Raw genomic sequence first — 24,333 nt, 5'->3', positions numbered from 1 at the left:
ATGTTAGAGTGAATGACCTACATTTATTTGTTTTATAAAGTCCAAGTGTATTGATCCTTAAATTGGAAAAACAATTTTGGTGTTTGTCTTTGGCTCAGTTGTCCAACATAGCTAAGGAAAGTTATGTAGCTGGACCTTATTCTTTAATTAGGAGGAGATAACTGAGAAAGAACAGATTTCTTGTCTCTTGATCTGTCTTAATTTATCAAGGCAGAAAATTCCATGAATTGATTGTATCTTTACAGACATTTGCACAGAAAGATTCATCAGAATTTATGCAACTTTATGGGAAATTTGGAGAATGCTCCAAAGAAAGAACACAAACTCATGACAGAAAGAAAAGCATACGTATTTTCACATTATAACCATTTCTTAACTTACTAATACGTGATCTTCCAAAGCAAATTTGTGTTACTTGAAACGCATAGTATATTTTCCTAAAGAAACAGTGAAATAATGGTAGTTACGTTCCCAGCCAGAACTCTACTTAACTCAAAAAGTATTTGAAACTGTAGTGCTAATCTTGTAAGGCTGCCGTCTAAATCCCGGTGGTTCAGAAAAGAGAATTTGAGGGAAAACCTTTTCCTCAGCTTAAAGCTGGCCCTAAGAAAGATTTTGATGGGAAAAGTTTGCCTTCAGCTTCTTTCACCTCTTTTCTGAATTCCTTTTCTAGCAACCAGTCCTTTTGCCCCAGGTTCATACTTCCTTCATACTGCCCTGAAACTCCCTCAGTGACCTCCAAAGCTTCCTCTCCTTCAGAATAGTCTTCATTCTGGAAGAGACTCTTACAATGTAATACCCACTCCCTTAGTGCTTCTGTTCACTGTTAGGGAGAAAGTTCACCTCTTACATTCTATCAGCAGCCTTTTCACTTGTAGAAAGGGATACTTAGTTACCTATTTAATTATTAGTTTATAAATTTTTGTTTTTAAAGGAATGAGAATGAGAAATTAAAACATTGAGCATAGATGGGCAAAAGGTGGCAGAGTTGGGAATCAGTTTCTTTCAGTCTCTAACCCTGAGATGGTTCATGTCAGCAGGGAGAACTCAGCAGGTGGAATCGGGAGGGAAGGGGGAAGGCTGTGAGTCTAGGGTGACCAGCCGTGTGGTGCTGCCTGTGTTACTGTAATAGCACCTGCTTATCCACCCTCATCAAGTAGGACTCAGTCCCTTTACCAGTCCTGCCTGGCTAAGTCATAAAACCTCTGCATGAAGACTTTTGGAGGTGGTTTGAAATGTTACACTGATTCTCAGAAAATTTCATGCTTGAAAAGAAGGTAGAAAACTGCCTAACTCATTTGACTATTTCCCCAGTAACTGCAACCTACCTGAGAACCCTCTGTTTATCGCGTGTGGCAGCCAGCAAAACAATACCCACGGGTAAGTGGATTCCGAAATGGCTCATAGAAAAAGAACATCTCACTCACTCAGAGGGCTGCTCAGTAGACTCTGAAAGTGTGGGCTTTGTAGACAGAGGTTCAGATTTCCAGGTTCAAATTCCATTTACAGCTGTGTGATTTTTAAACAAGTTGCCTAATTATTTTTTGAGCTGCAGCTTTCTCCTTTGGCAAACTGGAATAAATACATATCCATACTCCCAGAATTATGGTATGGATTATGTGCAAGAATGGATGTAAAGCAATTAGCACATTAGTAAGTTGCTCATTAACTGGTAAATGATAGTTAATAGTATTATTATTGTTATTATTGTCACCACCATTATTGTTATTATTCATAAAGTTTGGCCAAATTCCACCCTGAAAAAGTAATTATCAACAAGACAGGGTGGGGAGAAGTCCTCTCGGTTAGTTTCTGAGGAAGAGGGCCAGAGGATCTACTTTGTATTCTAAGGAGTGGTATTCCCTGATGGACTCAGGTACCAACCACCAACCATTCATTCATGCATTTAATAACTATATTAATCCTAATAAATATTACTAATAATACAATTACAATAAAATAGTACAAATTATAAAATAATATTTCCTCATCATTATGTGCCAGGAACTAGTTCAGACATTTAGAGACCTCACTGGGAACAAGACAGAAACAGTTTCTGCTCTCAGAGGATGGCGGGTGGATGGGCGCTGAACAAGAACTTGTAAATACCCTCGAGTATTAGGAAGGACAAGTGTTGGGTGCTCAGGATGTACCACAGAGTGTCCTCAGTCACAGGAGACTTCCTGTGAGGAACTGATGCTTCAACCAAGATATTTAGGGTGAGCAAGTGTCTGATACTCAAAAAGAGGGCATTGCAATAAAAGATGCTAAGGTGAGAGAGAGTTCGGAGCTTCCAAAGGATTGAAAATGTGCAAAAAGTGTTCAGGTAAGCCCTCACTTTTTAATTTATGTGAATTAGGTAAGTTTTGTTTTGTTTTAATTAAATTGAACGCCTTTAGGTTGGGTTTGCAAGCTCTAGATTGTCAGGATCCCTATACTGGCTGGTATCTTATGCGGCCCCCCTTTGTTCATTTGTTGCCCAGCTTCCACTGTAAGCATTTCTGAAACCTGTCTGCCTTTTTTAGGCGTCTGATTGGTAGACTGGTTAAAACATATGAATTTGAAAGTGTATTTTTATTGTATAATTAATTCTTGCATGTCTTTAAGGATAAATCAGTCCACCTGCATACTGGTTTCCCGAACAGCTATGACCTTTTCTTGGCCATTTGTATGAAATGTTGACCTTTGATTTTTTTTTTTTTTTTTTTGTATCTGGAAGGAATTCAAACTTATACGCTTATAGATCTTATTTTTGTAAGGACAGGCTTTTTCAACCTTGGAAATGTGTTTATTAAAAGATGTTGTTGAATCTCCTATACAAGTTTTTCTAAAATTTTGTTTTTTGTGTTGCTGTTCCTTCAACTTGCAGATGTTAAAATTTTATGACCTTTTAACCTGTGATTAACTTGACTATAGTTTTCAACTCAGTTATTCAGGGGGAGTTGCTATTTCCTCAGTCTTAACCAGTTTATTCCTCTCTCTTTCCAGCAGCTCAAAAGTACAGAAAAATGATTTTCATAGAAACGTGACTGCAGCCCTAACTAAAGATATTGGAAAAAATATAAACTATACCAAACGAGGAGTGTTATTTAGTGTGGATTCCTGGACCATGGTAAGAATTTTCAGCTTTTAATGGAGAGACAGGCACCTGCCGCTTCCTGTGATACCGCGTTTTGTAGAGTCGCTGGCTGTTTAATCGTTCATTGAAAGTCACCTGGGCGTGAGCCAGGCTCGCAAGTATCCTTGGCCTCCAAGTCTGGCTTGTTCCGGAAACATCCTATGACGAGAGTCTGGACCCCAGTGGCCTTTGGCAAGCCAGGTGGAGCCCAAGGTGGCCGTGGGGCCAGTCCTGCTCTGTCCTTAGGCAAAGTGTGTCAGCAATATTGTAGGCTCACTGTGCAAGGCCCGACACCAGGGGGACACCACTGCATATGAAGTTCCTCCATGAGATCATCTTAAGTGTCATTCCACCAGGGAGATAGAAGATGAAAGGGAAATAGCCTCTGACATTTAGAAAATTTCAGTCTAATAGGGGTGATAAATACAAAAATAACCATTTGTGAGTAGGATGCAACAAATCCTATGGTTGGGGTTGGGGATGGGTACATAGCCTCTCATGAGGATAAAAAATTATATCCCTACTATCAGAGAAGGCTTCATGGAGGAGGTGGCATTTGAGTTAGGCCTTGAATACTAGATGGTTTTTCATCAGTGAGCATGTATTTCTGGTAGTGGGTTGGGAAAGTTTCACGATGTTTGGAAATCTGCGTAGTTTTGTTTGCCTGGAACACAAGACAAGGGATACAGGGTACTTGCGAGAGTTGGGGAGGGAGAAGGGTTTAGACAACATTGTGAGCTGGGCGAGGGCCCGGGCAGGGCCTGCTTCACAGGTCTGCAGCCTGCATGGTCACACAGAAGGCCGCCTCACTTGGTTTAATGCTCTGCTGTCATTGCCTTAAAACTCTTAATAACTTGGGAACAAAGAACTTTGCTGAGTTCTACAAATTATGTACCCACACCTACACCTGGGAAGCTCTGTCAAAGCAACTCTCATTTGGTCTTGCAATTATGTGGATCAGTCTCCTTTGCAAAGGGAAAACTGTGTAAGAGAAGGACTTTATATTCCCAAGGCCTGGGTGGTACCTGACATGCTTCTTCCTGCATGAATGAGGATGCCAGAGCTGGGCATCAGATGAGCAATCTGCGGATGGCAGTCCAGAGGTGTTAGACTGGAGAAACGGAAGGCACGGTCCCTTCCTGCAGCACCCTTATAACCTGCACTTCTCTGGAGCCTGAGCTGTCCAGGGCTGTCCCGTGGCTCTGAGCTGATTCTGCTCTGGGGCAGGCCCGGGAATTCTTGTTTGGTCTTATGTTACCCCTGGGTGGATTTCGGGTTGTGTTCCCTGAACTTGCATGGATCTAGTGCCTGGCCAGGTTGTTCAGGGCGACTGCAGTCTGTATTTGTGTCTCTGCAGTAACCACGCTAAGAACAATTCAGCATCCCAAGCTGAGGGGCTTGCTGTCCCCTCATTTCTCTCGCATACAGCTTCCAGCACTCCGCACGTGACCCCTCGTGCCTGCCCGGTTTCTTGGGACTCAGAGCAAATCCAGCAGCCTCTCAATTTGAGTGTGGTTGGGAGGGTTTCTAGCATTCCTGGTGGTATTTCAGTTCATTTGTTTTGGGGGGGGGGAAAGAAGGATATATATATATATATATATATATATATATATATATATATACAAATATAATTACAGTTCTAGATTTGAATGGACTTATCTTTAAAAAAAACTTTAGTTCGTAACAATTATTTTGTTCAGTTACATTCTGCAAATTAATAGACCATCCTGACTTGGTTTAGGTTAATCCCAGCTGACTCTTTCTTTCCGTGATGGCCCTGACCTCTAGGGCTATAACTGTCATCTGTGAGCACACACTGGGGGTGGATTTCACTCTCCTAATTGCCAGTCTTAAGTCGTCTTACTTGTTGATAGGAATCGATAAGTTATTTTTCAGCACTTGTAATAACTTGTTTCCTAAAGCCTAATGCTTTTGGCAGGAAACGGTAGCTTTGTTGATTATGCCATGTCTTTTTCTGTCTGTAATCATTTTATTTCAGGATTCCTTATCTTTCATGTACCAGTCTTTGGAGAGGAGCATACAGGAAATGTTTACTGGCAGCTCTCAGCCACAGAAGCATGTTTCTAGCCCCTCAGCATCTTACTACTTGTCATTTCCCTACACAAGGCTTGGTTGGTACGTATGAGTTTATCTAATTCCTGAACGTTTTCATCAGTATTAATTTCAAGCAGTCATTCACAAATGTTTAAAATGGTGCCTGTTAGCACTTTATTTTCCAATCAATTCATCATCAACAAAAACAGTAATTTTGTGGTTAAGTTCTGGTAAAGATAAAATTATCTCCTTAAAATTGGTCAAAAATATGTTTAAATACAAACAACTTTTACTTTATTAAATAACCACAACAATAAACTATTACTTTATAGAATATTTGTAAAGCTTCAACGTTTTCGGAGATAGATTATTACAGATATCTTGGCACCTAATGACATTAGAAGGATAAAAGCAGGTAGCTATTATGGTGACTGGACTATTTATAACTTCATAAGGCAAAAGCCTAGCACACCACAACAATTTTATAAAGAGAATGTTAGGGATTCCTCTGATTTTAAAGATCAACTGTTACCAAACTGAACTCGGGTCCCCTCGCCCAAGGCACAGCAAAGCCAATCTACTGATACCAAGCTGCGGTGAAGGAAAGTACAGCATTTATTGCAGGGCCCCAAGCAAGGGAGTTGGAGATAAGCCTCAGGTCCACTCCAATTCGGTCTTTGAGTTGAGGGTGTTTAAAGGGGGAGACCAATGAAGCTGGGATCAGTCATCGTCTTGTGACATTTCTGTGACATTTCTTAATCATACTCTCAGGGGTCAGGATGTTTCGGTTTATGATTCTCTGGCCAGGTGGTCCATGGCTCGGGGATCTGATAGCTCGTCTTGGCCTGGAGAAACAACCTGAGTTTGTACGTTAATGATATCTACAACAGCCATTTTAGTACATTAACGATGTTATCGACAACAGCAGTTTTAGTCATCTGACTCTGGTTGAGGTAGTGTTCAGTTAGCACAGGATTTGAGGTTGGAGGGGACAAGAAAGGGAATAAAGTTTTGGATAGAAAGATTAATCATAAACTCGGTAAGGGAACTTGGTTTTACAACCAAACTGAGCCCAAGGATATAAAAGTGACTATTTTTTGGAGGTTTTTGTAAAACCTCTTTTTTTAAACCACACTTTTTAAATCCAAATAACATTGTATTTCCCTTGGAACAATATACGACAGCCCTTCCTCTTCAGGCCGCTAATGCATTCAGCTCCAGCACAAGGAATGGGGGGCGAATGCTGTCTTTACTGGCCATTCATTTGTGAATAATGAATAGCTCTTCTTGGCTGCCTTCCTGAAAATCCAAATGAGGGCCTCCTGCTGGGCTCTCTGCCACATGGTGGGGGGAGTGGGGTGGGGGGCAGCACAGAGGTCCTTCCTGGGGGCCATTACTGGCCAGAGTCCAGCCTCGGGAGTGCAGAGACCAGCAGTGTCTCCACGGTGTGCATCTGACCCAGTTCACCAGGCATCACACCCGTTAGAAACTGCTCTTCTCTTTTCCTCTGTTCTGCTATTTATTCTTATGTGGTCATCAGAACCAGAATAAATAAATGACTTTTGGTCATTCCAGCCCCGCCAGAGACATTTGAACTATTGACTCAGTTTGTCCAGCTCTGTAACTGGTAGGTCATGGACTCTCATTTAGAAACATCCTCTAAACCTGTTAGGCATTGAATTTTTTCCGATATAAGCCACGCTATGTAGCTATGGTAGAAATAAAATGGTCTACTTACCACAAACTTGTCTTTGATCAGGTAACAAATTGAAATGAGTTGAGCCGATTGTAAAGTAACCTGTGCCATTGGCTGATGGCGAATTTCCTCTCTGTTCTCAGGTGGAGCCTGGGATTGTGCTTTGGCTGCTCTGGGTTTTGCATGTAGGACAAGGTGCTTTTGTGAGGATGCTTTTTATGTGTTCAGGTTATATGGTCCAGAAATGCCTGGAGGCCTTGATTTGTCCAGTTTTGTTGTTATTTTTTCTGCCGGAGAACAAGGCTGAATCACACAAACAATATAACCTCAGAGGTGAATATTCACAACAGTCATACAGGATGGAAAAATCCATGAGAAGGAAGTTAAATTCTAGAATCCAGAAAGGAATGGAGCAGGAGACAGTTTTACTCATAGCTCTCAGTTGACACTGCAGTGGGTTCCCTCTTCTTCCTTACAGGGCGATGACCTCGGCTGACCTCAACCAGGATGGGCACGGTGACCTGGTGATGGGCGCCCCGGGCTACAGCCGCCCCGGCCACATCCACGTGGGGCGCGTGTACCTCATCTATGGCAACGACCTGGGCTTGCCCCTCGTCGACCTGGACCTAGACAAGGAGGCCCATGGGATCCTGGAGGGTTTCCAGGTGAGGCCCCCATCTCATATTTTCCCTTTTAGTGTCAATAAGCCACTGCCCGCATTTCCCGGCAAACTCTTCCAGGATGAATGACTAATAGCAAGAATAATGATAGTAACAAACAGCTGGTGGCCAGCATTTGTATAGTACTTTTCATGTTTAAAAGCATGTTCACATCATTAATCTCATTCTATCATTAACTTTGAGTGTGTAGTCCAATACCTTCCAGAAACAGCCATACTATTTAGTGGCTTTGAGTAGCCAATCAGAATGTGATATCTTGATAATATAAAACCTCGTTTGGTGTGTTTCTTTTAATATAAATATTTTATCTTGTAAGAATTTTAGATTCACAGAAAAGTTGTAAAGACAGTACAGAGAGTTCCCATGTACCCTTGACCCAGTTTCCCCTATGTTAACATCTTACGTAATTATGGCATACTTGTCAAAGTTAAGAGACCGACACTGATAAATTGCTATTTTTTAAAAAACATTATTTATTTATTTTTGGCTGCATTGGGTCTTCACTGCTGCGCACGGGCTTTCTCTAGTTGCAGCGAGCAGGGGCTACTCTTTGTTGCGGTATGCAGGCTTCTCATTGCAGTGGCTTCTCTTGTTGCGGAGCACAGGCTCTAGTTGCGCGGGCTTCAGCAGTTGTGGTATGCGGGCTCAGTAGTCGTGGCACATGGGCTTAGTTGCTCCGCGGCATGTGGGATCTTCCCAGACCAGGGCTTGAACCCATGTCCTCTGCACTGGCAGGCGGATTCTTAACCACTCTGCCACCAGGGAAGCCCAACACTAGTAAACTGCTATTAACTAAACTCCAGACTGTTCAGGTTTCATTCTGTTGAGTGGTTATTCACCACCAGAGGAGTCCCGCAGTGACTGTACAGATGTTCCGCACGGAGGCAGCATGAATTCCTCGTGGGAGCACTAGAGACCGGGAGAGGGTTTTCCTCCCTGACGTCTTTGGTAATAGTCCTTACGTGAGCAATAAACAAGGAGGGGCCGACAGCGCCCTGCTACCAGCCACAGATGAGTATGCGGGCTTTGGTGGCACTGCAAGCTCCAAATATCAAGCACCAGGGGAATTTGGGGTCAGATGGTTTCTTGTCCCAGACATACCGTTAAAACGTTCGCTGTGGAGTTAATGCTGTGAAAAAAATAAGATGGCGCACCTGAACATACTTTAAATAATGAAAAGTCCAATGGTTTATAATCTAGGTTTTAAAAAAATAAATTTATTCTTGGCTGCGTTGGGTCTTTGTTGCTGCGAGCGGGCTTTCTCTAGTTGCGGCGAGCGGGGGCTACTCTTCGTTGCGGTGCGCGGGCTTCTCATTGCGGTGGTTTCTCTCGTTGCGGAGCACAGGCTCTAGGCACGTGGGCTTCAGTAGTTGTGGCACACGGGCTCAGTAGTTGTGGTGCACGGGCTTAGTTGCTCTGCGGCATGTGGGATCTTCCCGGACCAGGGCTCAAACCCATGTCCCCTGCATTGGCAGGCGGATTCTTAACCACTGCGCCACCAGGGAAGTCCATATAATCTAGTTTAAGCTCTGATGGAAGGAGCCTCTGAGTCCGAAAGGTGTTAAGTTGATGGCCAGTGTAGGAGGTCACACAGTCCCAGAGGCACAGCATTTTCTGGAACCTTCTGACACCACATGAGAAAGTTCCGAAATAAATCAACTCATTCTTGTTACTTCTTTCTTCACCAAGCCATTCCCCTGTCAGACTGTGGTGTAAAGTGTAATCCTTTGGTCTCCTGTAGACAAGGAATAAGAAAGGCAGCTGCTTCCTGTGGATGAGAAATTCTCTCAAAGACACTTGGGGTGAGGAAGGAGGTAGCTCCATGCTCTCTTGTCCCAGTGACCTTTGATAATTTGGAAGATGGCCAGATTAAGGCATGTGCTAGGGATGGGAATCCGGTACTCATCCCTGGTCTGCAGTTAACCTTTCTGGTCCTTGTCTATAAAGTGGAAGATTAGGATAGATAAGCATTTGCCTACTTTAGAATGCTGTGCTTTTCCTGGAATGATGGTTACCCTGCAGGAGGGCTTGATAGTAAAGCTGGTGGTGATGAAACAAACCCATCTTCAGTTGGCAGGGACCTCTGTTCATTGGTCCCCATCCTGCCCCAATGTGCTTGTGTCCCGGGGCAGTCCTCTCTCGTTTATCAAGTTCCTGCCTTGTAGAAAGGGGCTGTGTTCTCAAATGCCATTGCACACAGGTATAGAGAGATCAGTCAACAAATAACAGATGTGGGTTCTGGGGCATGTGTGTTATGTGGCAAGCATCACTTGTGCAAGACTTTTCATAATAGGAGAACCTCATGAGTTATTTTTAGGTCTAGGCTCATTCTAGACAGTAGGAGATGAAAGATCTAGAAAATCCACCTTGGAAGAAAATTGTCCCTGAATGGAGTGAATTTTCCAGCTGTAAACCACAAAAGTAGGAGTAATAAAAGTATGTACGTTAATCCATGTGAAATGCTTAGTGTCTACAGCACTGTCATCAATAGAACTTTCCGTGATGATGGAGATCCTTTAAAGCTGTGCTGTTCAGTGTGGGAGCTTCTAAGTGCTTTGGCTTTTGAGCATTTGAATGTGGCCAGTGCAACTGAAAAACTGTTTTGGTTTAATGTTAGGTAATTTAAATGTAAAAGTAATAGCCACATTTAGCTAGTGGCTACCGCACTGGACAGCATGGCTCTAGAACATCCTGAGTATTCGACAGATGTTAGCTACTGTTATGTGATTATTATCTTGGATACTTTCCAAGAGGAGTCTGGTCCTTAACGTGGGGCATGATACACACCAGACCATTTTCTGAAAACCTAGAACTTTTAAGAACCGACCTTCTTCTCTCCGGCACCTCATCTTCCCCTCGGGGCAGACAGATGAGCCAAACACATCCTTAGGGCAGAGCTACCCACCTGGCGGGTCATGGCTGTGTTACAGGCGGCTGCAGTTCTGTTCCTCAGTCCTGGCGTGCTGGGTGGGGTCCCCCAGGGAGTCAGGTGTGCTCTTCTGGAGGTTGTGGCTCAGCCAGGGGAAGTAACTGGTGCCTCTTCAGCCCTCAGGTCGGTTCGGCTCTGCCGTGGCCGTGCTGGACTTTAACAAGGACGGCGTGCCTGACCTGGCCGTGGGAGCCCCCTCAGTGGGCTCCGAGAAGCTCATGTACACGGTAAGGAGGCTGCGGGGGGTGATGGTGGCGGATGGGGCGGCAGGGGAGGAGACACTGAGCGGAGGCTCCGGAGGAAAGCAGGCAGCAGGGGCGCCGGGCAGAGCTTTTGTGGGGAGATGATCCCAGCCCCCCATTCAGGTGCTTGATGGGACTCCGGTTACCTGGCAGCTCCTGTTCCTGCCTCCCTGGCCTTAGCTGGGCTTCAAGGGTGGCACTCCACCAGGTACTGTACTCTTCCTCCCCCCTCCCCCGGATGCTGAATGATAGGGAACGCAGAAATTCCAGCTAATCCATAGCTTCCTGTCGTCACAGCAGGGAGGTGACTTCCTGGATCTTTCCTCTCATGCAAGGAACCCAACGGGTTCCCTCTTTCCTTACCGAGAGCAGAGATCCTGGGTCCTGGCCCACAGGGCTTTCCTCCCACAAGTCCTCCACACCGTAGCCCGGCACCGCGAGTGACAGTGGAGTCAAAGGGCCTTCGTCTCCCTCTCCCACTGCAGGCTCACCTCTTCCTCTCCCTCCTCACCCTGTTTCTAGTCCTGTGAACAATTTGTCATCCAGACGCATCAGGTGCCCTCACGTTAGGACTGGTGCTCATCCAGCTCCCTCCACCTGGAAAGCCCTTTCTCCCCTTTTTTCTGTAGGGGTGAAATGTCACTTCTTGCAGGAAGTGTGATCTAATCCCTGGCTCAGGAGACACTTTGTTGTCCTGTGCTCGCTGCAGCTTTGTAGCTCTCCACGCTGTGATGTCACAGTTGCCAATTGGCCAGCTTTTGGGGCGGAGAGAGGTTGGTCTTATCCATCACTGTGTACTCAGTCCTTGGCTCACTATGGAAAATAAATGCATGTAGAAGGAGTAGGGATGGAGACAGGCAAGTTATAAGATGAGAAGTGAGAACTAGTTCGTAACACAATAACAGCACAGCCTGCATCCCAAGGCAAGTAAGCAGTACTGACACGACGTGTTAGTGTTCAGAGAAATAATGGGCTGGGCTGGGGGAGGGCTTCGTTGAAAAGCCAGAAACTGAGCTCAGCCTTGAAGGGGTGGGGAGTTGAGCAGGTCATTCTGCAAATACACTGAACAGTTGTGGATGGCAGATCCGGAGCAAGACGCTGGGGAGGCAAAGATAAAAATGACAGTTTCTGCTTTGGGGCTCTAATACTCTGATGGAAGTGGCCAGCACACAGGACTGGACACTGACTTCTGGCAGTAACTAAGCTCCTGACCCTACAGGGCTCTGACGGTGATTTATTTCATCATCAGTCACCTTTGTCTTGCTATTATTTAAGGTTCTCGGGTCACCACCAAGTCTTAACGATCGCCCTGTGGTTTGCCCTTGTCTAGGGTGCAGTGTACATCTACTTCGGTTCCAAACAAGGAAGACTATCTTCTTCCCCCAACATCACCATCTCTTGCCCGGTATGTTGAGCACCTTTGAGAGGTACAGAAAACTAGAACTCGCCATATCCTACTTGCCTCAAGGGCTGAGTAAGACGTGTTTTCCTGTTTCCTCTTCAGGACACCTACTGTAACTTGGGCTGGACACTCTTGGCCGCAGATGTGAATGGAGACAGTGAACCTGACCTGGTGATTGGCTCCCCTTTTGCTCCAGGTGGAGGGAGACAGAAGGGAATTGTGGCTGCGTTTTATTCTGGCTCCAGCCACAGCGACAAAGGTAGTGCTTGCTGGGGCTGGGGGTGGAATGGGCGGAGACCTCCGCTGCTCTAGTCTGTGGTGCCTTCTCTTGCATATGGGTTTTTGTCCTATTTTCCTCATTGCATAGCATTTCACCTAAATTTTCTAACACTCTTATTCTTTTTTTTTTTTTTTTTTTTTTTTTTACATTTATTGTAAATTTTACTGATGTAAAGGATGTGTGACAATTTACAAATAATCACAAAATATCCATATTCATTAGTATAAATTCCATATAGCCAATATATAGCCAGCATGCGTTTGTTAATTTTTGCTGTGGTCAACCTATGCTTGATGATGTTTTTTTTTTTTTTTTTTTTTTTTTAATTTTTTTTTTTTTCGATTTGGGAAGTAGTGAAATTTTAATAAGATTATCTTCCAGTCCATGAATCCAGCATGTCTTTCTTTTTTTTTTTTTTTTTTTCACACACACACACTCTAACACTCTTATTCTTGCAGATGTTCTGGCAAATGATATGGATAGATTCACTGAATAAACAAAGAGGGATCCAGCGTGTAGATCCAGATCCAAAGGAGGGGGCGATAGTTATTCTTATAGTGTCTCAGTGGAATGGAAGAGTAGAAACACTCAGGCATCCCAGGGATGCTCTAACTGTCCAACAGGCCCTTTTTGCTGTGCGGCTTGTGGGATCTTAGTTCCCCGACCAGGGATTGAACTCGGGCCCTTGGCAGTGAGAGCACGGAGTCCTAACCACTGGACCACCAGGAAACTCCTAACAGGCCCTCTTTTTAAATAGCATCCTCCACTCCACAGAAGTGAGCCCTAGAAATGCATTGCTTATATGAAGCGTGAGTTCCATTTCTGACGTTGGGGCCCTGGGGACAGCGTGGGGGCACATAAGAGTTGTGGCAAAAACTCAGCCCAGTGAACCCATTTCTCATTGTCCTACAAAAGGGGCTCACTCTTTCCATTCTGGTAGTCTTTCCACATAAAGTAAAAGGCACTGGTTGTCTTGTGTAGAAGAGCTGAATGTGGAGGCGGCCAACTGGATGGTGAGAGGCGAGGAGGACTTCGCCTGGTTAGGATACTCCCTTCATGCTGTCAGTGTCAACAATAGGACTTTGCTGTTGGCTGGGAGCCCGACCTGGAAGAACGCCAGTAGGTGAGCACTGATGTTGGGGCCCAGGGACCAGTGAGCATGAGGGCAGGTGCCTGCAGCCGTGGGAGCCCACTGAGTGTGGGGTTCAGAGGAAGCAGCTAAGGAATTCTTACCCTTCAAGGAAATGCTAAGGCTCTGGGGCCAGGTTGCAAATGTTCCTTTTTAGACGTTTAAAAGAGAGATGGGTGTGTTAGTTTGCCAGGGCTGCCATACAAAGTACCATAGCCTGTGTGGTTTAAGCAGCACGAATTGATGGTCTCATAGTTTTGGAGGTTAGAGATCTGAGGTCAAGGTGTCAGCAGGGTTGGTTTCTTCTAGGGCGCCTCTCCTTCGCTTACAGACGACCACCTTCTCCCTGTGTGCACACAGCCTCTTTTCTGTGCACCCATCCCTGGTGTCTTTCCCTCTTCTTACAAGGACACTAGTCATATTGGTCAGGGCCCCACCCTAATGACCTCATTTTAGCATGATTACTTCTTTAAAAACCTTATCTCCAAATGCTGTCACATTCTGAGGTACTGGCAGTTAGGATTTCAACATATAAATTTTGGGGGAACACAATTCAGCCCATAACAGTAGGCATCCCTCTATTTTGTCAGTCGGGAAGTAGAATGGTCAACCTCACATCTGGAGAGCCTTGATATTGGGATTCATTCTGAAAGCACCCCACGCTCATGCCTAGGATCACAGGGACCAGGAGCATACAGGGAGGGGGGCATGGGTGGGGAAGATGTGGGTTGTCTTTCCTTGGACCTCAATACCTGGCCAGCATTGAATCCTGTGCCCCATCAGCTAAGACCAGTGTGCTTCATTCCAGTCTGGGCCATTTGTTCCGCACTCGTGATGAGAAACAGAGCCCTGGACGGGTATCTGGCTATTTCCCGCCAAATTGTCAAAGCTGGTTTACCATTTCTGGAGACAAGGTATGACAGCCCCTCCCTCCCCAGGAAAGTGGACACCACAGAGAAAGTTTTCTTAGCTGTACTATATTGACTTACTGCTATTTCACAGGCAATGGGGAAACTGGGTACCTCCCTGTCCAGCGGCCATGTGATGATGAATGGGACCCGTACACAAGTACTGCTGGTTGGGGCCCCGACTCAAGGTAGGTCGCCCGCCATGAAATTTGCTTCTTTTTAGTCATGTGGCTCCTTGACCAAGTCATATTGGGGGAAAGTTAGGAGATATGGGGGCAGACAGACCTGCGTTTGAATATTTCCTTTTCTCATTAATAGCAAGCTGGGTCACCTTGGGGAAGTTAAACTCCCTGAACGCAAAACACAGCTTATAATATCTGCTTCAAAGATTTGCTGAAAATCACATGTGAAAGTAACTTGATGTGTTTTTTTTTTTTTTTAAAAGGAAAGCCCTTTAATTAATTAATTAATTTATTTTATTTTTAGCTGTGTTGGGTCTTCGTTTCTGTGCGAGGGCTTTCTCTAGTTGCGGCAAGCGGGGGCCACTCTTCATCGCGGTGTGCGGGCCTCTCACTATCACGGCCACGCGCAGGCTCAGTAGTTGTGGCTCACGGGCCTAGTTGCTCCGCGGCATGTGGGATCTTCCCACACCAGGGCTCAAACCCGTGTCCCCTGCATTGGCAGGCAGATTCTCAACCACTGCACCACCAGGGAAGCCCCGACCTGGTGTGTTTTTAAAGCTCCTATCCCATTGAGCTTGGAGACGGAGCAAATTTTATAAACCAGTTCACCAGGAATAGGTCCACTCTGAGGGTATATGTTAATAAAACATTATTTTGTTTAATTTATGGGTGAGTTAAAAGAACAAAAATATCTACTCCCTCCAAGAGTATAAAAGTAAATTATGCTTATTGTAGAAATTTGTGAAAATATAAAGAAGTATATAGAAAAAAAACATCACCCCTTATCCAGATATTTTAAAGCTTAAACGCATACATGTTTTTTCACACCTAATATTTTATATCTTAAGCATGTTCTCATGTTAAATATTCTTCTAAAACATTACTTTTGATACCTGTATCACATTATTTCCATATGCACATGCCAACATTTACTACCATCATCCTACTGCTAGAGGGTCTAATCTTAAGACTCTTACTACATATTGTGAAATTATTTTTCAGAAAGATTTTCGTTTCATACGATATATTTGAATAATACGTAGAAGTGGATTGGGCAAAGGAACGGTTAAATCTTTCCTTGCATGAGTAAGGACACAGCATTACAATAGAAAGTTGCTGACTTAGCTTTGGAATCGTTTTTTTGTTTTTCTCCTTTACAGAGTCTAGGTAGTGATTTCTAAACTCTTGCAACACACATTACTAATTCTGTCTCACCACTCTTGCTCCCAGAGTGATGTGAATTAGAGCTTCCCAAATTTTCTCAGTTTTAGTCCCTTTACTGCCTTAATAATTTTCTCCATTATCAAATATTGTATAAAATACAGAATAAAAAGGTTAATTATATATATCATGATATATATGATATATAACTGATGCTTTTTGAGATAAATTCACATGCAGTTGTAAGAAATAATAGAGGTCATGTTACATTTTATCCAGTTTTCCCCAATGATGATAATCTGCACACCATAACCAGTGTCACAACTGGGTTATCAACAGATATAATCCACCACTCTTGCTCAGATTTTCCTATTTTTACTTGTATTTTGATTGTATTTCACCCACCTAATTTGAGGGGCCCAGACAAAATTAAAATTTGTTAAGAAAAATTATCCAGAATTTCAGGTAACAGGAGAGCATAAAGCCAAGCACAGGGCCTTTCTCAGTGTGGGGCCCCGTGTGACTCAATAGGTTGCGGACGCTGTGTTTATGTCCTAACAGCTTAGCTCCTTTGGGGTACTGTACCACTTCTCAAACCCTGGAATCAGATTAGACACCGCTATCCTCATTTTGATCCACACTGATTTTCTAGTGGTACCTGCATTTTACCGTAACAACCCATTATGATAAAATCCCAGTTTTGCAAAGATGTGACATCATTGAAAGGAACATAGGGATCTAATGTTGAAACTGTGACCCACCCCCAGCATGTAGCTCATGTGGCGTCAGACAGACGTCAGTTACCAGCAAAAATTCAAGACACCTGCAGTATCCCCGTGAGTTCGCCGAAGCGTTTCAGTGTATAGTTGGGGAATCGCAGCTCTATGGACAGATTAAGTTAAATGTGAAAAATCTGATCTACTTTCAGGGAAAGTTTGAGTAGGACAGTTAGGCTTGTTCCTCTCGCCCTGTCCCCTGCCTCGGCAGGATCTCTGGGTCAGACTGGCCACTATACACAAGTTTGAATATTCAGTGAGGAGTTTAGGGTGCTGATTAAAAACTAAGAAGCACTTTCAGTATGAAAAAGAATACTCAATGATGGCAAGGTTGAAGTGAGATGGGAACTCATAACACTGCTTGTGAAATGTAAATCGATATACCTTTTCTAGAAAGAGGTTTGGCAAAATGGCAAGAGCCATTCCCCAAATCCAGTGCTATATGGGCCCCTTCTAAGAATCTGTTCTCAGAAAATACTCAGAACTATAGGGAAGGCTATTTATCATAGTATTAATTATAAAAGCAAAAAGTTTAAAATGGCCTGAGCGTAAAAAAGAATTTTATAATCTGCAAAAACCCCCATTAAAATGTGTGTATGTATATATAAGTATATATCATCGTCCAGAAAGAAATATATGCTTTATATGTTTTCTTCTTTATACTTTTTTGGGGTGTTTCCCACACCTTTTGTAATGATCATATATAAAAAGAAACCTTGGCATTCACAAATTGAATAGTTTTGACTATCTCACAGTAATCCTGAAAGTCAATGACACAAAGTAACCTATAATTTCTATGTCCTATCTTCGTCCTTGTGATGGCAGCAGTTACCATACTGTGGTTTATTTCAGATGTCTTGGCTAAGATGGCATTCCTGACCACGACCTTGCACCAAGGTGGAAGCACTCGGATGTATGAACTGCCACCTGACTCGCAGCCTTCTCTGCTTAGCACCTTCAATGGAGACCGCCGCTTCTCCCGATTTGGTGGCGTTCTGCACTTGAGTGACCTGGATAACGATGGCTTAGGTAGGAAGGAACGGTGTCTCGGGCCAATAAGAAAGTCCTTTGCTTAATTGATGAGTCCCCCTAATTGGATCACCTAGGCTCTACCCTCATAATGAATCAAGACCAGAGCCGGATGTGCAAGAGTAGTACTTTTTGAACATGGTGACACGAGAGCCACCCCCATCAACTATTATTAATTATAACAGAAAACAAAAGCCTCTGACTACGTTGGAATGAAATCAGGACAGACCTAGTAAAAGATGTACTAATATTATTTGTGGAAGGTTGGGTCAGGATCCAGCAGTGGAACAATGAGAGCAAGGAGTAGATACTTCCTGCTGCTGGTTTTGTTTACAGATGAAATCATCATGGCAGCCCCACTAAGGATCACAGATGTAACCTCTGGACTGATGGGGGGAGAAGATGGCCGTGTCTATGTGTATAATGGCAAACAGATCACCTTGGGCGACATGACAGGCAAATGCAAATCATGGGTAGCTCCATGTCCAGAAGAAAAGGTAACTGTTCTTGTACACAATTCCATACCATCCTGGGAAAGGATGGCTACTTGCTGATGCCTTAGTAAATTATGTCCACTATAGAACTCTTACTAGAGTTTCTGCCTGAACTCAGGTAACCTGCCCCTTACCTGGGGTCAGGACACAATCCCTTGCTTGTGTTTGTAGGCCCAGGCTGCCTGCTTGCCAGCAGTTCTGCAGTGTTCACCCCCCACAGCTGCAGTTGGATGTGGTGTCATATTGGTTCTTGGTCATAGCCGGCCAGTGCTTGGTTAGGAGCCCAGGGCAGAAGAAAACAGGCCATGGCCATTGGAGTTTCATGAAGACTCCCAATCTTTTTATTTCATCTTTCATTGCTTTATTCCTTTTCTCAGGTGGGTTTCCTTAAGTTTCCTGGGTCTAAAACACTTGGCTGTTATTTTTAAACTTAGAAATTACTTTTTAAATGGCAAAAAATGAAAGTTTATTGTAAAAATATTAAAAAATACACAGTACAAAGAAGAAAATTAAAATCTACCTAGAATTCTACTCTACAGAGATAATGTCTATTAACCTTTTGGTGTATCCTTCTAGTTTTTTTTTTGCTATGAACTTAACTGCTACCATTTATTGTGCATTCACTCTGTGCCTAGCACTATGCTATACATAAAAAAATCTAATCCACATCAAAGCTATTAATTTGGTATTTAATACCCATAATAAAGAAATTGAAGATTGGAGAAGGAAGTTGTTACAGGTCACACTGCTAGGAAATAGCAGAACAGAGACTTGAACCAAGAGCTGATTCTCAAGTGCACTCTTAACCACTACACTGTGCGTGTGTATCTTATTAACGGTAGTGACCATATTGTACATGATTTTGTATACAACTTTGTTTTCTATGCCTTCCTATTGTCTTATACAATATATCTACCAGATACCTGTAGAGTGGAACTCCTGTAAGTGGAATTTCTGGTGACAAAGGGCTTCTCTAAAATGAAGAAATGTGAGTGTAAGGGTGTAATTAAAATTGGTTTAAAAAAACCCCCATGAACAGTAATAACATTAATAGTCTCCCTTTCTCCTCACTTTCTTTCAGGCCCAATACGTATTGATTTCTCCTGAAGTAAGTACCTTCTGAAAAAAATGAAACACTACCAAAAAAAAAAAAAGCAGCCCTTCCCCTTATTTCAAGTTGATAAAATAACATGGTGCTTTTCTTTATAAATTATTTTTATTTTTGGCTGTGTTGGGTCTTCGTTGCTGTGCGCGGGCTTTCTCTAGTTGCGGCGAGCGGGGGCTACTCTTCATTGCAGTGAGCGGGCTTCTCATCGCGGTGGCTTCTCTTGTTGCAGAGCACAAGCTCTAGGCACGCGGGGTCAGTAGTTATGGCTCACAGACTCTAGAGCACAGGCTTAGTTGCTCCGCGGCATGCGGGATCCTCCAGGGTCAGGGCTCGAACTTGTGTCCCCTGCATTGGCAGGCGGATTCTTAACCACTGCACCACCAGGGAAGCCCCATGGTGCGTTTTCAAAGGCTACTAACAGACAGTGTGTTTTCCAGGCAGGCTCAAGGTTTGGGAGCTCTGTGATCACTGTGAGGTCAAAGAAAAAGGTGAGTACCAAGACTGTACCACTTTGATATCTGCATTTGTTCTAAGGCTGGGATTTGGGGATGATCTCATTTTGTATGTAGATTTTTTTATTTGAAAAATAGAGGGACACACACAAAAAAACACTCACACGTAATCCCATCATTTTTTGGTGAAAAGATTCCCTCACTACCCCTCCAATTTCATCCTCTACAGCAGGGGTTAGCAAATTACAGCCTGTGGGCCAACTCTAGCTGGCTGCCTGTTTTTGTATAGCCCATGAACTAAAAATGATTGACATGTTTGCAGTGATCAAAAAATATATTTTGTGACACATGAAATTTACATGAAGTTCAACTTGCAGTGTCTCTAAAGTTTTAGTGGAATATAGCCACTCCTTTCTTTACAGCTGCTACTATACCATTGATCAGTTGCCTCAGACTGACGTCCCACAAAGCCTAACATATTATCCTGGCCCTTCACTGGAAAAGTCTGCCGACCCTTGCCATATTGGCTAAGCACTGTTAATATTTTGGTTCTTTTTCTACAAGACTGTTTTTGTATGACTTTAGAAACATACACATGCCAACTGTGTTTTAATGCCTCCTTCCAGACAAGTACATAGGGAACTGATTCTTTTCAATGACTGAATAGTAATTTATTGTCTGGATGCACCATATTTTATTTTCTCATAGACATTTAGTTATTTCTTGTAGTTATTTCCATTTTTTTCCCTATTACAGACAATGCTCTAGTGAGCATTCTTGTATCTGTAACTTTATATCTTTATAATTGTGCAAATTTCTCTGCTGATAAGATTCCTAGAAGACTGCTAGGTCAAGGGGTATGCACATTTTGAATTTGTAATAGATACAACAGATTAAATGGGTTTTATCTTAAAATATACAGCTAAACCACTGATTCCACTCATTTATTTTAGGATATGACACTGTATGGAATTATGCTAGGCTATGAGAGACAGAAAGAGAAGACCAAGTCCCTGCTCTTGAGGAAAATTATACACATGGGAAGTTAAATAAAATGCAAATCAGTATAGGATTAAATGGTAAAGAGTAAGTGAACTATGGGATGAAAGGCTAGGGAAGCCTTCAAAGATTTTCGAGTACAGAACCAGGTTTGTAGGGCCTGGTAGGTAGGTGCTGTGGCCCTGGCTTGTGAGAATTGTGGTGAAACTGCCCTCTACAGGCCAACAGTTCAAGTAGCCCTTGCTGTGACTCATTTATAGGCAAGCTCGAAAGCAAATACTCAACGATTATACCAACTGAAGGGGGGTGGTATAGATCATCTAAAAGTATATTTGATTCCTTTCTGTATAACAATGCAAATTCATCTTCCTAATTACATTTCACAAGTCAATAGTAAAATTACTCCACTTTCCCAACACATACCTGAGACTGGGGGCCCCTAAAGCACTCTGAGTGTAAAGATAAATCAAAGGTTATATTTTAAAAATGGACACAGACAATCTGAGGATGATCAGAGTGGGTGGCCTTTTACTTGAGTAAAAGTTATGACTTTGAAGACTCCTTTCTCTATGTGAGCGTTAAATATTGAACTAGTAACCAACTAGAACCAGGAGGACTCGGCCCTTACCTGAGTGGTACTGCCGAAACCTCCTGTGGGGCTGCCTTCAGTCAGCCTGAGGGCCCTGGCGGAGCAGTGTTACATTGGGTACCAGAGAGGCAGACAAACCTGAGACCTGGTCCCTGCCCCCAGGTTCTTAGAGTCTAAGTGGAAAAATAAAACAGCCGTAAGACCAGCAGGTCCATTTAGGACGACCAAAGGCAGTCAGAGATCAATGGAAGTCTATGCTGGTGGAGTCAGGGAAGGCCTTGCAGGGCCCCTCGGGCCTGAGTGGATCTGGAAATATAGGAGTAGGCTGACTGGGCAGAGAGGGCAAGAAGCAGGGGAAGACTTGATTTTAGGAATGAAGGTGGCTTAACCAGGAAATGGAGAGGAAACTTAGCTCACAGCCACACTACACACAAATCCAGTAAACGAGTAATTCCATAAATGAGAGTTGAGATTTTTTTCCCTCTTATCTGACACTAGTGTATTTAAAAAGATACAAGCAAAGGGTTAAGCATAGTATCTGACATATGGTAAAGGCTCAATATGTTAGCCTTTATTTCTGGATTCCATTGGTAGTTTTCAAAGTTAAGTCAATGAGCAACGTCACAGAAGGGTTGGTCATTTTATGGTCACACCCTGCTCTACCACAACCTTATCAGCCAGTTTGATCAGCCACATCTCATTTATCAGCCATGGTCCAGAAAAACTCTTAGTAGTTTCCAGAACTAAAATCCACCTCAAAAAATGTTTAAAAACTTGTACAAGCTTAGACAATTTTGAAAGACAGTTCCTAAAATATTTCAAGCAGCAGGGGCAGAGTAGATGGTGTGAACACACTGACAAAGGCCAGCCTGTTTGTGGAAGTCTTATTACTCCAGATATGCCGTCTACACTGCACCACAGCTCGGATGCTGAATAAACATGCGTGGACGCACTTTTCCTTTATGTACCAGAGAAGGGACTAGAGAGAACTTCCTCAGCTGTGGTTTTCTGAACCTACAGATCTGCCAAAGGGGTATTTCAGCTCAAGCCCTGGGGCCTGGCCAATGTCTTACTCATCTTTGTATTTCCAGAGCATAACACGATGCCTGGACTACAGCAGGAACTTACTTAATAGACGTTATGAACGGAAAATGAATTGTTTTGTGTCCCCTGCAGAACCAAGTTGTCATTGCTGCCGGAAAGAGTTCTCTGGGAGCCCGACTTTCTGGGGCGCTTCATATCTATAGCCTCGGCCAAGATTAAAGGTTTCACTCCACTTTCTTAACCTGCCCCTCCCTCTCATGCCAAGTCATCCAGGGTGAGCGTTCTGGTGGACAGAGGGGCACATTCAGTGGAGCCTTGTAGATCCTACCACAGGTGGGGCTCCTGGGGGTGGACACATACACACTAACAGCCAAACTATCTGGAAATATAGGATACAGTAAATGGGGACAACATCAGAAGCATGTGAAACAGCAAATACTCTGGTTATTCATGTCCCCTTCCAAAGTTTACTTGTTTCCTTTGTACCTAATAAACTTATTCCTAACTTGTTTCCTGTGCTCAGACCTGCTGTACAACCTATTTCCTTTTCCACATGAGTACCTGTGTCTTTCTGATGACTGGAAAGGCCTCTCTCTGGTTATCTCTTAGGAAAACCTCTGTAACACAATTCTTCCTAAAAATGTCCTTTTAAAGTTGGTGACCTATTCCAATCAAACTGAAATAGAAAGCACAGTATACAGGAAAAACGCACAAGGAGGAGAAACAGAGGCATAACCTCACAACTCCAAAATCATGTTGCAAATGATGTGGTCCTTTCTTATGAGGATGATTGTATTTTCAATGTTTCGTATAGTGAAAGACAAATATAAAAAGTAAAACATCATCTTACTGTGCCCTCAGATGCTTTCGGAGAAATGACTGTTCTAATAGCAGATGAGCCTAGTGAACTAGCCTGAAGTCATCCCACGAAGCCTTGGGTGCATTAGGCTGCCACAAGCTGTGCCAACAGAACTAGAGGAGAAAGAAGAGAGATCTGTCCTGAGCCGGAGGCTACTGCAAGGGACCAAGGGGAGTGAAGCAGGCCTTGGCCGCCCTTGTTTCTGGGCTGGTTTTAGCAGAGTAGATCTCATCTGCCAGTCCTGCAGGGTGGCATATTTAAGGGAAAAGAAACGTACCATAGCATTTCAGCTTCACTAAAAATCTGCAGGCATTGTTATCCATAAACAGTAACTAGTTGATTCTCTTATCAGTCAGGGTAGAACCTCTTTCTTCTGACACTAGTGAAATACTAAAAAGCAGGAGAAATTAAAAATGACCAGAGCCCTTCTCTTAGCTTCTCTAGAGGCAGTACAGAGACTGGTCAAAGGAGACAGGAATTCAGCTGAAGAGTAAGCTAAATCAGAAATCAAGGAGAAGCTAGTAGAATTACAACTGTGAGCATAAGGTGAGTATGTATATAGGAAAACAGCATAAACAGGCACATACCTAGATAGGACCTCTGGATCACTCCTGGGACTGTCTCATCTTTCTTAAAGAGGTATACTAGCTGCATGGTTCCCCTAAGGCACAGCAAAAAGCACATAGAAACACCATGTGGTTTTTGGTTAACAATTATTGGCAGCTCAACCTATCTGAAGAATTATTTTTAATTAAAAGGAAGTTTATTTTTAGGGGACCAGACATTAGTTGTAAGTATGAGTTTTTATGAATTGAGAAGTCTGAGTGTAGAACAAGCTAATGACACTGCATTTCAGTAAAGGCATGCTTTCACTATTGGATTAGAAGGATGCATACCTTCATATTGCCCTTATTATAGAAAGTGTTATGCTTTACCAAATGATAGGGCCTATGTTTAAACATGATTATTCTTTACCTGAGGATTTTTATTTTCTCAATGCCTAAACATACCACATAGCAAGCAGCAGGAGCAGAAGGTTAAAATTTACAAAGTTAGAAGCAGGTTTTCATATAGGACATTAAACCATACTAACCCCATATTCAAAATTATATAAATTGTACTTCTACTGTGTATATGGAAAATATGTGAAAACGCAGCATACAGGAAAAAAGTCTAATACCTGACAGTCTAATGTATTATC

General features: G+C 43.2%; 2 protein-coding genes across 8 annotated transcripts in view; one reads left to right on the top strand and one right to left on the bottom strand.

Moving 5' to 3' along the window:
• The window catches only part of GPLD1 (glycosylphosphatidylinositol specific phospholipase D1), a 68,276-nt gene extending 45,493 nt beyond the window's left edge, over window positions 1-22,783 (top strand). For 3 of the 4 annotated variants that reach the window (XM_082415170.1, XM_082415169.1, XM_082415172.1), the window contains 15 exons: window positions 1,315-1,380; window positions 2,989-3,112; window positions 5,118-5,254; window positions 7,348-7,534; window positions 10,595-10,705; window positions 12,051-12,125; window positions 12,225-12,381; window positions 13,384-13,525; window positions 14,340-14,445; window positions 14,534-14,627; window positions 17,411-17,587; window positions 17,924-18,084; window positions 19,163-19,189; window positions 19,627-19,677; window positions 22,406-22,783. In XM_082415170.1, coding sequence (XP_082271296.1) covers window positions 1,315-1,380; window positions 2,989-3,112; window positions 5,118-5,254; window positions 7,348-7,534; window positions 10,595-10,705; window positions 12,051-12,125; window positions 12,225-12,381; window positions 13,384-13,525; window positions 14,340-14,445; window positions 14,534-14,627; window positions 17,411-17,587; window positions 17,924-18,084; window positions 19,163-19,189; window positions 19,627-19,677; window positions 22,406-22,492 — 1,702 coding nt within the window. In that variant the 3' untranslated portion in view covers window positions 22,493-22,783. The remainder of the gene's footprint in view (window positions 1-1,314; window positions 1,381-2,988; window positions 3,113-5,117; window positions 5,255-7,347; window positions 7,535-10,594; window positions 10,706-12,050; window positions 12,126-12,224; window positions 12,382-13,383; window positions 13,526-14,339; window positions 14,446-14,533; window positions 14,628-17,410; window positions 17,588-17,923; window positions 18,085-19,162; window positions 19,190-19,626; window positions 19,678-22,405) is intronic. The other variant, XM_082415171.1, reaches the window with a different exon arrangement.
• The window catches only part of MRS2 (magnesium transporter MRS2), a 40,812-nt gene continuing 36,012 nt past the window's right edge, over window positions 19,534-24,333 (bottom strand). For 2 of the 4 annotated variants that reach the window (XR_014251309.1, XM_082415188.1), the window contains one exon: window positions 23,124-23,793. The gene's annotated coding sequence lies outside the window, so the exon portion shown is untranslated. Of the gene's footprint in view, window positions 19,658-21,268; window positions 21,403-23,123; window positions 23,794-24,333 lie in introns of those variants that run through there. The other 2 variants (XR_014251308.1, XR_014251307.1) reach the window with 2 other exon arrangements.

The sequence above is a fragment of the Balaenoptera physalus genome (genome assembly GCF_965194825.1).
Source record: "Balaenoptera physalus genome assembly, chromosome: 11".
NCBI lineage: Eukaryota > Metazoa > Chordata > Mammalia > Artiodactyla > Balaenopteridae > Balaenoptera > Balaenoptera physalus.
The sequence above is the reverse complement of the archived record's forward strand: the minus strand, read 5'-3'. Positions and strand labels throughout refer to the sequence as shown.